The 14586-nt window shown below is 37.2% G+C and overlaps 1 protein-coding gene across 1 annotated transcript in view; it reads right to left on the bottom strand.

The window, feature by feature from the left end:
* Positions 1-8284: 8284 nt before the first annotated feature.
* GDPD4 (glycerophosphodiester phosphodiesterase domain containing 4) overlaps positions 8285-14586 on the bottom strand; it is a 107999-nt gene continuing 101697 nt past the window's right edge. The window contains exon 15 of the mRNA XM_064575849.1: positions 8285-8778. Coding sequence (XP_064431919.1) covers positions 8285-8778 — 494 coding nt within the window. The remainder of the gene's footprint in view (positions 8779-14586) is intronic.

Raw genomic sequence — 14586 nt, 5'->3', positions numbered from 1 at the left:
AAAAGTAAAGAAAGAAAGATTGGGGAAGTCTGTTCCCCAAAAGGTAACTATACATTAAAAAACTGCCTTTAATTTGAGAAAGAAGAGAAGGAGACCTTGAACTAATTGTGAAGTACCCAAGATTCTCCTCTGATGAGAATTAGAATTGCCTTGCTAATTAATTATTCTATCAAATTTAGTATGTTCTATTATGAACAAGAAAAATCACTGAAGTATTTTTACCAGGGCACTGTGAGAATCAGCAGAAAATAAGAATCATAACTTCAGAGCAAGAAATGCATAAAAAAAAATCATGCCATGGAGCAAATAAAAGCAGTAACATACTCCAATATGAAGTAATTTTAAAAATTTTAAGCAAGCAATGGTATACTTGAAAGCATACCATGAATAAAAAATTTAAAAACTCAGAGAAAATATGGGAAATCAATTGAAAGATATGAAACAGAAAGCGACAGGATTGAATGAAAATAAAGAAAAATACAAAAATTACTTGCAAGATATATACAAAGGAGAAAAGTTGAATAAGTGGCACAGAGGATAGAAATGTCCACATTCAAGGGGCACTTGGGTGGCTCAGTTGGTTAAGCATCTGCCTTTGGCTCAGGTCATGATCCCAGGGTCCTAGGATAGAGCCCTGCATCAGGCTCCCTGCTCAGCGGGGAGTCTGCTTCTCCCTCTCCTGCTCCCCCTGCTTGTGCACTCTTTCTCTCTCTCTCTCTGTCAAATAAATAAATAAAAAATCTTTTAAAAAAGTCCACATTCAAGAAAATAAAACAAATGGAGAAAGTAATAAAAAAGGATTAGCGAGAACTTGCAATGAACAATCCAAAAAGGAAATTAAAAAAAAAAAAATCCATTTACAATAGCACCAAAAATAAAATACTTAGAAATAATTTTAACCAAAGAGCTGAAATCTTTGTACACTGAAAACTATAAAAAAAAAAAACTATTAAAAGAAATTAAAGAAGAGGTGCCTGGGTGGTGCAGTCGCTTGATCATCTGAATCTTGGTTTCAGCTCAGGTCTTGATCTCAGGGTTGTGAGATCGGGCCCTGTGTGGGGCTCCATGCTCAGTGCAGAGTCTGCTTGAGACTCTCTCCATCTCCCTCTGCCCTTTCTCTCTCTAAAATAAATAAATAATTTAAAAAAAAGAAATTCAAGAAGACATAAATCAATGGAAAGATATCCCATGTTCACTGATTGGAAGACAATGTTGTTAAGATGACAATATTATTCAAAGTACTCTACAGATTCAATGCAATCCCTGTCAAGATCACAAAAACAAAAATAGAATTACTGTATTATCCAACAATTCCACTTCTGGGTATATACTTCAAAAAAGAAATGCAATGGAACAGAATAGAGAATCCAGAAATGGACCCTCAACTCTATGGTCAGCTATTCTTCAACAAAGCAAGAAGGAATATCCAATGGAAAAAAAGACAGTCTCTTCAACAAATAGTGTTGGGAAAACTGGACAGCAACATGCAGAAGAATGAAACTGGACCACTTTCTTATACCATACACAAAAATAAACTCAAAATGGATGAAAGACCTAAATGTGAGACAGGAATCCATCAAAATCCTAGAGAGGAACACAGGCAGCAACCTCTTTGACCTCGGCCATAGCAACTTCTTACTAAATATGTCTCTGGAGGCAAGGGAAACAAAAGCAAAAATGCACTATTGGGACTTCATCAGGATAAAAAGCTTTTGCACAGCTAAGGAAACAACAAAACTAAAAGATCCCAATGACACTCTTTACATCTTAAAATTCATATAAATCTTAAGGGACCCTGGAAATCCAGAGCAATCCTGAAAAAGAAGAATAAACTTGGAGGACTTATACACCTCCTGACTTCAAAACTATTATAAAGCTACAGTAATCAAAACAGTGTGGTACTAGCATAAAGACAAACCTATAGACCAATGAAATAGGATAGAGAACCCAGTAATAAATGAGTTTATATATGGCTAATTTTCAGGCAAGGATGACAAGACTAGTCAATGGGAAAAGCACAATCTTTTCAAAAAATAGTGCTAGGAAAATGATATTCACATGCAAAAGAATGAAGTTGGACACTTACCTTGCACCATATATAAAAATGAACGAGAAATGGATCAAAGACATAAAGGTATGAAAGAGAACTATAAAACTCTGAAGGAAACATAGGGGTAAATCTGCACGACACTGGGTTTAGCAATGTTTTCTTGGCTATAACACCAAAGACAGAGGGAACAAAAGAAAAAATAGACAAATTGGACTTCATTAAAATTAAAAACTTTGTGCATCAAATGACACTAATCAAGAATAAAAAAGGCAAACCACAGAATGGGAGAAAGTATTTTTAAATCATATACCTGATAAGAGAGTAATATTGAAAATATATAAAGAACTAAAACTGAACAACAACAAAACGAACAACCAGATTTTAAAATAGCCTAAGGCCCATCATTAAAGAGGGCACGTGATAGGATGAGCACTGGGTGACATACTTAACTAATGAATCATTGAACATTATATCAAAAACTAATGATGTACTATATCTTGGCTAATTGAATTTAAATTTAAAAAATAGCAAAAAATAAAATAAAATAGCTACAGACTTAAACAGACATTTTCCCAAAGAAGATATATACAAATTGCCAATAATCACATGAAAAGCAGGGCACCTGGGTGGCTCAGTTGGTTGAGCATCTGACTCTTGATTTAGGCTCAGGTGATGATCTCAGGGTTGTGAGATCGAGCCTCGCGCTGGGTGCAGAGCCTGCTTAAGATTCTCTCTCCTCTCTCTCTGCCCCCCCCCCCATATGTGCATGCACTCGCTCTCTCTCTCAAAAAAAAAAAAAGTACATGAAAAGATATTCATCATCACTACTTATTAGGGAAATGCAAATGAAAGCCACAATGTGATACAACCTCACACCTACTAGGATGGCTATTATAAAAAAAATGGAAAATAAGAGAATTTGGGGAGAATGTGGGGGAAATTAGAACTCTTCTACAAGGCTGTGGGAATGAAATATGGCACAGCCACTGTGAAAAGTGGTATGGCAGTTCCTCAAAAATTAAAAATAGAATTACTGTATTATCCAACAATTCCACTTCTGGGTATATACTTAAAAAAAGTAAAAGCAGGGACATTAATAGATATTTGTGTGACCATGTTTATAGTAGTGTGATTCACAATAGCCAAAAGGTGGAAACAACCTAAATGTCCATGGATTGATAAATAAACAAAACATGGTCTACAAACATAATGGAGTATTATTCAGTCTTAAAAAGGAAGGAAATTCTGATACATGTTACCACATGGATGAGCCTAGAATGGATGAACCTTGAAGTCATTATGCTAAGCAAAATAAGTCAGTCACAATAGGACAAATACTGTATGATTCCACTCATATCAGGTACTTAGAATAATCAAATTACAGAAACAAAAAATAGATTGGTGGTTGCCAGGGACTGGGGGGAGAAATGAAGAGTTATTGTTTAATGGGTACAGAGTTTCTAGGGTTTACTTCCAGCTTCACTGGGGCATAATTGACAAATAAAAGCTGTATATTTTTAAGCTATACCACTTGATGTTTTGATATACCTATATATTGTGAAATAATCACCACAATCAAACTAACCTCATATAATTACCATTTTCTTTTTTTTGTTTCTTTTTGTGGTAAGAACACATAAGATTTATCCTCTTAGCATATTTCAATGATAAAATACAGTATTGGTAACTATAGTTATATTGCTATATATTAGATCTCCAGAAATTATTCATCTTGTATAACTGAAACTCTGTACCCTTTGCTCAACATCTCCCCATTTCTTTCTCACCCTAGCAACCACCATTCTATTCTCTGCTTCCAGGAGTTTGACTATTTTAGATCCCACATGTAAGTGAGATTAGGGAATTTTGTCTTTCTACGTCTGCCTTATTTAACTTAGCATAATGTCCACCAATTTCATCCATGGTGTTGCAAATGGCAGGATTTTCTTCTTTTTTATGGCTGAGTAATATTCCATGCCAGAAACTAGCCAAGCTACTTCTACGCACTGGGTAAACAAGAAAAACCCACATTGAAACAAGGAGGAGAGTCTGAGACACAATCTTGCCATAAACCTCACCCCAGCATGGCAATGCACAACCAGAAGGAAACTCCGTTCTGGCGTCTCTCTGAGTAGCAGAGTTTGGACCCTGCATTTGGTGCCCCAACTTTTAAGACTTCTGTCTGAAAGATGAGCCTCCAAAACATCTAGCTTTGAAAGCCAATGGGGCTTGTATCTACCAAATCAACAAGGCTATAGCAAACTCAGAGACCATTCTTTAAGGACTCATGTGGATTCACCATGGTGAACACCCAGGACCCAGTGCAGAGGGAGAAGAGTACAACACGCCCAGTCTTTCCATGAAACAGGCTTACTTGTTTATCTTAATAGGTGCAGCTAGAGGAGCAGGCTTCAAACTTAACATACATCTAGGGGCCAACTGTAATACTTTCCAGAGAGCACAATGGCTGGTGGGTGCCAACTTTATGTTCTCCCTCTGCCTTGCTCCAGGTCAACAGTATTTCCTAGAAGGGATTCTGAGCACATGTTTGCTGCCCTGATTTTTGTAGCTGCTGTCCAGGGCATGCCTCTTTATCGCCTGGCTCTGGTAGCAAATGGGGCCTAACTTAATGGGTCTCACAGGACTATATCAGAGAAACAATTCGTAACTGGCTATTCCCCTAAAGCATAGCACAGAGTCAGCAACAGAAACATCCAGTCTTTCTGGGAAAGAGGCCTATTTGCTTATCTACAAAGCTACAGCCTGAGAGGCAGGCTTTTAATTTAACCTACATCTAGAGGCCAACTTCAATCCTCTTTAGAGGCCAGGGAAGGCCAGTGGGAACTATCTTCATGCTCTCTCTCTGCCCTAACCCAGGTTGCTGTTGTCTCCAAGAAAGGAGTTTGTACACACATCTGGCAACCTGGATTTTGTGGCTGCCACCTGGAAGACACATCCCTTGATAGCCTGGCTCTGGTAACTAACAGGTTAGTGTTCACAGGTTCAACAAAATGGTAGCGAACAAATAAATAGTTTATAACAGGTTATACCCTCAGGGCTCGGTGCAAAGGGAGCAGACAGAAACACCCATTTCCCAGTCTTACCTTGAAAGAGGTATATTTGCATACTTTAAAAGCTGTTGAGGATCTGACTTCTTATTAGCCTGCACCTAGGTGCTGAGATCCCTCTCTCTTTTGGACACTGATTGGTCTTGGCACACCCTCACCTACTGGAGCCACTAAGAACAAACAATCCTGCTTAAACAATCACAAAGGTTTGAGAGATAACAAGAGCTAGGGCAGGGTTGAATAATAAGGTTCAGCTCCTACATCAGACCACTCTTTCAAGACTCAGAGAGGTGGTTGTTTTACCTAAGGCATGGAAACCAACACAGAGCATCAAGGAAAATGAAGAAATAGAGAAATATATTCCAAATGCAAGAACAAGATAAAATCTCAGAAAAAGACCTTAATGAAAAGGAGATAAGTGATTTACCTAATAAAGAGTTAAAGATAATGGTAATAAAGATACTCACCAAGGTCAGGAAAACAATGAGTGAACAAAGTAAGAATTTCAACAAAGAGACAGGAAGTATAAGAAAGTACCAAATAAAAATTATAGACCTGAATAATATAATAAATGAGCTGGAAAATTTGAATAGAAGGGTTCAACAGCAGACTAGATAAAGCTAAAATAGGACAAGCAAACTTGAAGACAGGGCAGTGGAATTCATCCAATCTAAAGAATAAAAAGAATCAAAAAATAGTGAAGATTACTTAAGGAACTTATTGGGCCACATCAAGTGGCCCAATATGCACTTTATAGGGGTTCCAGAAAGAGAAAAGAGAGGGAGAGGGGTAGAAAACTTATTTGGAGAAATACTGGTTGAAATGAAGCAGACATCCAGATCCAGGAAACCTAGAGAGTTCCAAAGAAGATGAATCTAAAGAGACCCACACCAAGACACATCAAAAGTTAAAGACAAGGAGAAGGGGCACCTGGGTGGCTCAGTTGGTTAAGCGTCTGCCTTCAGCTCAGGTCATCATCCCAGGGTCCTGGGATCGAGCCCCGCATCAGGCTCCCTGCTCAATGGGAAGCCTGCTTCTCCCTCTCCCTCTGCCTGCTGCTCCCCCTGCTTGTATGCTTGCATGCTCTGTCAAAAAAATAAAACCTTTAAAAAAATCTTAAAAGCAGCAAGAGGAAAACAACTTGTTACATACAAGGGAACCCCCATTAGACTATGAGCAGAGTTTTCAGCAGAAAGAAAGTGGCACAATGTATTCAAAGTACTAAAAGAAAAGATAAGTATTACCAAGAATATTCTATCCAGCAAAGTTAGCCTTTAGAATTGAGTTAAAGGGTTTTCCAGACGAACAACACCTGAAAGAGTTTAGCATCACTAGCCTGGCCTTACAATAAATGTTAATGGGACTTCTTTAAGCTGATATGAAAGGGTGGTAATTAATAACAGGAAAATATAAGAAAATACCATTCTCATTGGTAAAGGTAAATATACAGTTAAATTCAGAATAATCTAATGTAATGGTAGTGTGTTAATCACTAATAGATCTAGTATAAAGGCTAAAAGACAAAAGCAATAAAATAAGTATAACTACAATAATTTTTAATGGATACACAAGATAAAAAGATGTAAACTGTGACACTGAAAACACAAAATGTGGTGGTGGGAGAGTAAAAATGTAGAGCTTTAAAATGTGTTCACACTAAAGTTGTTATCAACTTAAAGTAGACTATTATGTTTTATATAAGCTTTATCGTAAACACAAAGCAAAGTCCTATAGAATATACACAAAAATAAAGAGAAGAGTCCAAGTATGCCACTACAGAAAATCTTCAAATCACAAAGGGAGAGAGCAAGAGAAAAAGAAACAGAAGAATTACAAAACTGCCAGAAAACAATTAACAAAATGGCACTTAGCCCATACCTATAAATAATTACTTTAAATATAAATGGACTAAGTTCTCCAATCAAAAGAGAGTGGCTGAGTGGATAAAAAACAAGACCCAACTATATGCTGCCTACGACTCACTTCAACTTTAAGGATACACAGACTGAAAGTGAAGGGATTGAAAAAGATATTTCATGCATATCGAAACCAAAAGAAAGCTGAAAGAAAAAAAATTCCATTATGTGTGTGTGTGTGTATGTGTATGTATACAAAGACACACACAGAGACACACACACACACACACACACTTTATCCATTTATCCATCAACAGACATTTAGGTTGTTTCCATATCTTGGCTATTGTGACTAGTGCTGCAATAAAAATGGGAGTACAGATACCTTTTCATGGTACTGATTCCATTTTCTTTGGATGTATACCCAATAGTGGGATTGCTGGATCATATGGATCATATGGTTCTAGCTATTATTTTTTTTGAGGCACCTCTCTACAGTTTTCCATAATGGCTGTAACAATTTACGTTCCCATCAACAGTGGACAAGAGTTTACTTTTCTTTCCATCTTCACTAACATATGTTATCTTTTGTCTTTTTGATAATAGACATTTTAACAGGTGTAGGGTGATTTCTCTTTGTGGTTTTGATATGAATTTCCCTGATAATTAGTGTGTTTTCATGTATCTGTTGGCCATTTGCATGTCTTCTTTTGAGAAATGTCTATTCAGGTCCTGTTCCCACTTTTTACTCAGGTATGTATGTTTGTACATATGTATGTATGTATTTGCTGTTAAATTGTAGGAGTTCCTTATATATTTTGGATCATCTCACTGCACACTAGATCACAGAATGTGCATGTAAGATGATCTTTCCTCCAAATCATGCCCATGCCTATGCCTATGCCACTTCTTACTCTCTGACTTAGGATGACATCACTTTTGCACTCATCCCCTAGTCTCTGTCAGCCTGACTGATCACATAGGGATCCAAATAATACATCCTTTACCTTCTGGGTTCCTGAGAGGTCACCTTTATTCCCATGCTCATGTGCACAAAGCCATTCCTTTAGCAGGGAGTACTATGAAGGGTTAGGATGAGAAACCCTGTAACATTAGAGAACAACCAGCTCCAGCTCCCAAACCACAACTCCCTTGCCCATCCCCCTTGAGATGCATTCTTTATGGAAAGTGCTAGATGAGAGTGGTCCTAATGAGAGCCTCAACGGCCCTTCTGTTTCCTTTCTTGACAAGTCCCTACTATCACCACTCTCAGGCACAGAAATGAAAAGGAAGAGGAAGACAAGATGCGGCTAATTCTTCTTTGAAAGCAGCTCAGAAGAGAATACGCTGGATGTGGTAGAAAACATGATAAGAGAGGATTCTTGGGAGGATTTACTATTGGGGGTATTTTCAGGTTCTGTTTCAGACTGAGAGATCTCTATGGAAGAAACTGTTGGTTTATTCATCTTCAGGGAAGGCAATGCAGTTTGGAAGGTATCCTCTCTGGCAGCATCCCACATGGGTTCAAATGACTTCTTGGTGGATGCCAGTTGTCTAACAGCATCCTCATGAGGCATCAGTGGTTTGATGGCTTCCTTGACTTGCTCTGGTTCACTGGCTTTCTTCTTGGGGACTACTAAAAGATGGCGAGAGCACGGATGTTTCTTTGTGCTCTTGGTTAAAGCTGGGTAGAGGGCTGCTAGAGTCCAAGGACTTTCCATAACTCGGAAAGGAGGCTTTATGGATAAATTTGAAGATTCTTGACTCCCAAGTTCTCTCTTTTGGAGGCTAATACTCTGAGAATCTGTAGGATAGAAACAACAAAAACACAGATTCCTCAAATGTCACTTCTCCAATCTTTGCTGGTCATGTGGTGAAATTTTATCATCTTTAAAATGTTAGTCCCTCATGTACCATCTCAGGTTCTTTCCCCCACTTAGTTTTCCCTACCCCAAACTTTGTGCAGCTTTTATTATGGTCTTCCAATTCAGCATGACGCTGGAGTTTAAAAGTCTATTATGTGAGATTTTGGGTTACCATGGAAGTCCTCAGAAGGCAGGAAATGACATCTGCTTAAAGTTCATGCATTTCACAACCATTGTATACAAATCAATTTGAACAGACAAACGAATACATCCTCAATTAGAATGGAGCTTTTTAAGGGCAGAGACTTTGTCTTGCTTGCCACTATACACACAGTGCTCAGAAATGTTTGTCACATAATAAGTGCTCAAAAAATAATTTTAATCTGATTAAAGAAAATAAATGGAGACTACTTCTAGTAATGGAGCTAGGAAACAGAATCTTACCAAAGACAAATTAAAAACTGGATAATAATTAAAACTAAGAAAACATCTTAAAATCAACTAAGATTTTACAATATGGTGAGGAACTGTAGGGCCAAAATCTAGAAGATAGTGAGAATCCAAAGTAAGCCCAGAACTCAGTTGTTTTTGTCCTGAGTATAATGTCAATCTTGAAGAAATGGCTGCTTACATGAACTTCATTTCTGTCAACTTCACAGGAAGAAGGGGATTTTAACTGCACTTTAATTGAATTTATAGGTCAATTTCATGACACCTAATATCTATGATATTAGGTTTTCTAATTCATAAATGTGACATAGTGGTCCATTTATTTGTGCCTTCTCTCAGTAAACTTTTGTAGCTTTCAGTGACCAACCATATCTTCCTTGTGAGAACTTGCAACATTTTCCTTAAATTTATTCCTATTTTGTTTTTATGGTGTTGTAAATGATGCTTTTTAAAATTTCCTTTTTAAGTTTCCAATTATTCATTGCTAACATATAGACATAAAATTGATTTTTCTGTATATTGACCTTGTGTCCTGAGACACTGTTTAACTCACTTATCAGTTCCAATAGGTATGTTTGTTGATTCCTTAAAAAATTTTTTTAAATTTTAATTTCAGTGTAGTTAACATACAGTGTTATATACATTTCAGGTATATAATATGGTGATTCAGTTATTCCATCTACTACTCAATGCTCATCAAGATAAATGTACTCTTAATCCCCTGCATCTATTTTACCCACTTCCCTACCTACCTCCTCTCTGGTAACCATCTGCTTGTTCTCTATAGTTAAGAGTCTGTTTTCTGGTTTGTCTCTTTCTTTCCCCTTTGTTCATTTGTTTTGTTTCTTAAATTCCATATATGAGTGAGATCATATGGTACTTGTCTTTAACTGACTTATATCACTTAGCATTATACTCTCTAGATCTATCCACGTTGTTGCAAATGGCAAAATTTCATTTTTATGGCTGAATAATATTCTAGTGTGTGTGTATGTCTGTGTGTGTGTGTATCTTTATCCATTCATCTACAGATGGACACTTGGGTTGCTTCCATAATTTGGCTATTGCAAACAATGCTGCAATAAACATACAGTGCAGGTATTCCTTAAAATGAGCGGAGTTTTTTATGCTTTGGGTGAATACCCAGTAGGTCAAATACTGGATCATAGGATAGTTCTATCTTTACTTTTTTTGAGGAACTTCCACACTGTTTTCCACAGTGGCTGCACCAGTTTGCATTTCCACCAATAGTGCTTGAGGGTTCTTCTTTCTCCACATCCTTGCCAACACTTGCCGTTTCTTGTGTTTTTGATTTTAGGCATTCTGACTGGTGTGAGGTGATATCTCATTGTGGTTTTGATTTGCATTTCCCTGATGATGAGTGATGTCGAACATCTTTTCATGTGTCTGTTGGCCATCTGTGTGTCTTCTTTGGATAAATGTCTGTTCATGTCTTCTGTCAGTTTTTAAATTGGATTGTTTATTTTTGGGGTATTGAGTTGTATAAGTTCTTTATATATTTTGAATACTAACCCTTTATCAGTTATGTCATTTGCAAATATCATCTCCCATTCTGTCAGTTGCCTTTTAGTTTTGTTGACTGTTTCCTTTGCATGCAGAAGCTTTTTATTTTTGCTTTTGTTTCCCTTGCCTCAGCAGATATATCTAGAAAGATGTTGCTACAACTGACGTTGAAGAAATGACTGCCTGTGCCCTCTTTTAGGATTTTTATGGTTTCAGGTCTCACATTTATGTCCTTAACCCATTTTGACTTCATTTTTGTGTATGGTGTAAGAAAGTGGTCCACTTTCATTCTTTTGCATGTGGCTGTCCAGTTTTCCCAACGCCACTTGTTGAAGACACTTTTTCTCATTGCATATTCTTTCCTACTTTGTCAAAGATCAATTGACCATATAGTTTTGGGTATATTTCTGGGTTTTCTTTTCTGTTCTATTGATCTATGTGCCTATTTTTGTGCTAGTACCATACTGTTTTGATTACTACAGCTTTGTAATATAACTTTAAGACTAGAATCATGATGCCTCTAGCTTTGCTTTTCAAGATTACTTTGGATATTCGGAATCTTTTGTGGTTCCATACAAATTCTAGAATTGTTTGTTCTAGTTCTGTGAAAAAATGCTGTTGGTATTTTGATAAGAAGTGCATGAAGTGTGTAGATTGCTTTGGGTAGTATAGACATTTTGACAATATTTTTTCTTCTAATCCATGAGCATGGAATGTTTTTCCATTTCTTTGTGTCATCTTCAATTTCTTTCATCAGTGTTATATAGTTTCAGAGTACATGTCTTTCATCTCTTTGGTTAGGGTTATTTCTAGGTATCCTATTATTTTTGGTGCAATTTTAAATGGGACTGTTTTCATCATTTCTCTTTCTGCTGCTTCATTATAAGTGTATAGAAATGCAACATATTACCATACAATGATTTTGTATCCTGTGACTTTACTGAATTTGTTTATCAGTTCTAACAGTTTTTTAGTGGAATCTTTCAGCTTTTCTATTTATAGTATCATGTCATCTGAAAATAAAGTTTTACTTCTGCCTTACTGATTTAGATGACTTTTATTTCTTTTTGCTTTCTATTGCTGTGGCTAGGACTTCCAATACTATGTGAGAGTGGACATCCCTGTTTTGTTCCTGACCTTACAGGGAAAGCTTTGTTTTTCCTCATTAAGGATGATGTTAGCTGTGGGTTTTCCATATATGGTCTTTATTATGCTCAGGTATGTTCCCTCCAAACCTACTTTGTTGAGGGTTTGTTTTTGTTTTTTTTTTATATCATGAATGGATGTTTTCTTTTGCTTTTTCTGCATCTCTTGAAATGATTACATGGTTCTTATCCTCTTATGGATGCGATGTATCACATTGATTGATTTGTGAATTTTGAACCACCCTTGCAGCCCAGAAATAAATCCCACTTGATGGTGGTGAATTTTTTTTTTTTTTAATGTATTGTTGGGGTGCCTGTGTGGCTCAGTCAGTTAAGCATCTGCCTTCAGCTCAGGTCATGATCCCAGGGTCTTGGGATCGAGTCCCACATCGGGCTCCCTGCTCAGTGGGGAGTCTGCTTCTCCCTCTGCCCCTCCCCTACCCCCTGCTTGTACTCACTCTCTCTCCCAAAAATAAATATCTTTAAAAAATTAAAAAAATGTATTTTTGTATTCAGTTTGCTGGTATTTTGTTGAGTATTTTTGCATCTATGTTCATCAGGGATACTGGCCAAAGTTTTATTTTTTAGTGGTGTCTGGATCTGGTTTTGGTATCAGGGTCATGCTGGACTCATAGAATGAATTTGGCAGTTTTCCTTTTGTCTTCTATTTTTTGGAATAGTTTGAGAAGACTGGGTATTAAGTCTTCTTTAAATGTTTGGTACAGAGGTGCCTGGGTGGCTCAGTTGGTTAGTGTCTGCCTTCGGCTCAGGTCATGATCCCAGAGTCCTGGGATCGAGCCCCATGTTAGGCTCCCTGCAGCAGGGAGCCTGCTTCTCCCTCTCCTCCCCACTCATGCTCTCTGTTGCTATCTCTATCGTTCTCTCAAATAAATAAAATCTTTTTAAAAATGTGTGGTAGAGACTGTCTTTTTTCCATTGCATATTTTTTCCTGCTTTGTCAAAGATTATTTGACCACAGAGTTGAGGATCCATATCTGGGCTCTCTATTCTGTTCCATTGGTCTATAGGTCTGTTTTTGTGCCAGTGCCATGCTGTCTTGGTGATCACTGCTTTGTAATATAGCTTGAAATTGGGCAACGTGATGCCCCCAGCTTTGTTTTTCTTTTTCAACATTTCCTTGGCAATTCGGGTTCTTTTCTGATTCCATATAAATTTTGTGATTGTTTGTTCCAGCACTTTCAAAAATGTCATTGGAATTTTGATCAGGATGGCGTTGAAGGTATAGATTGCTCTGGGTAGCATAGACATTTTCACAATGTTTATTCTTCTGATCCATGAGCGTGGAGTGTTTTTCCATTTTTTGTGTCTTCTTCAATTTCTTTCATGAGTGTTCTGTAGTTGCTAGAGTACAGATCTTTTACCTCTTTGGTTAAGTTTATTCCGAGGTATCTTATGGTTTTTGGTGCTATTGTAAATGCAATCATTTCTCTAATTTCTCTTTCTACAGTTACATTGTTAGTGTATAAGAAAGCAACCGATTTCTGTGTATTGATTTTGTATACTGCCGCATTACTGAATTGCTGTATGAGTTCTAGTAATTTGGGGGTGGAGTCTTGGATTTTCCACATAAAGTATCAAGACATCTGTGAAGAGAGAGAGTGTGACTTCTTCTTTGCCAACTTGAATACCTTTTATTTCTTTTTGTTGTCTGATTGCTGTTGCTAGGACTTCTAATACTATGCTGAACAATAGTGGTGAGAGTGGGCATCCTTGTCCTGTTCCTGATCTTAAGGGAAAGGCTCTCAGTTTTTCCCCATTGAGGATGATATTCACTGTGGGTTTTTCATAGATGGATTTTATGAACTTGAGGAATGTTCCCTCTATCCCTATATTCTGAAGAGTTTTAATCAGGAAAGGAAGCTGTATTTTGTCAAATGCTTTTTCTGCATCAATTGAGAGGACCATATGGTTCTTCTTTCTCCTCTTATTAATGTGTTCTAGCACATTGATTGATTTGCGAATGTTGAACCATGCTTGCATCCTGGGGATAAATCCTACTTGGTCATGGTAGATGATCCTTTCAATGTATTGTTGGATCCTATTAGTTAGGATTTTGTTGAGAATTTTGGAATCCATGTTCATCAGGGATATCGGTCTGAAATTCTCCTTTTTGATGGGGCCGTTGCCTGGTTTGGGGATTAAGGTAATGCTGGCCTCATAGAATGAGTCTGGAAGCTTTCCTTCTGCTTCTATTTTTTTGAAACAGCTTCAGGAGGATAGGTATTATTTCTTCTTTAAATGTTTGGTAGAATTCCCCAGGGAATCCATCGGGCCCTGGACTCTTGTTTTTTGGGAGGTTTTTGATCACTGCTTCAATCTTGTTACTGGTTATTGGCCTATTCTTCCTGTTTCAGTCTTGGGTGTTTATAGGTTTCCAAGAAGGCATCCATTTCTTCCAGGTTGCTCAATTTATTGGCATATAGTTGTTGATAATAATTTCTAATAATTGTTTCTATTTCCTTGATGTTAGTCATGATCTCTCCCCGTTCATTCATATGGTCAAATAATCTTTGACAAAGCAGGAAAAAACATGCAATGGAAAAAAGACAGTCTCTACCAAACATTTTTTAAAATAAACGGTGCTGGGAAAATTGGACAGCTATATAC

This window comes from Mirounga angustirostris, unplaced genomic scaffold, assembly GCF_029215605.1.
Source record: "Mirounga angustirostris isolate CCGP_5_RB_7025 unplaced genomic scaffold, mMirAng1.0.hap1 SCAF_13, whole genome shotgun sequence".
NCBI lineage: Eukaryota > Metazoa > Chordata > Mammalia > Carnivora > Phocidae > Mirounga > Mirounga angustirostris.
Note: the sequence above shows the minus strand (reverse complement) of the source record. Positions and strands in the feature narration are given on the sequence as shown.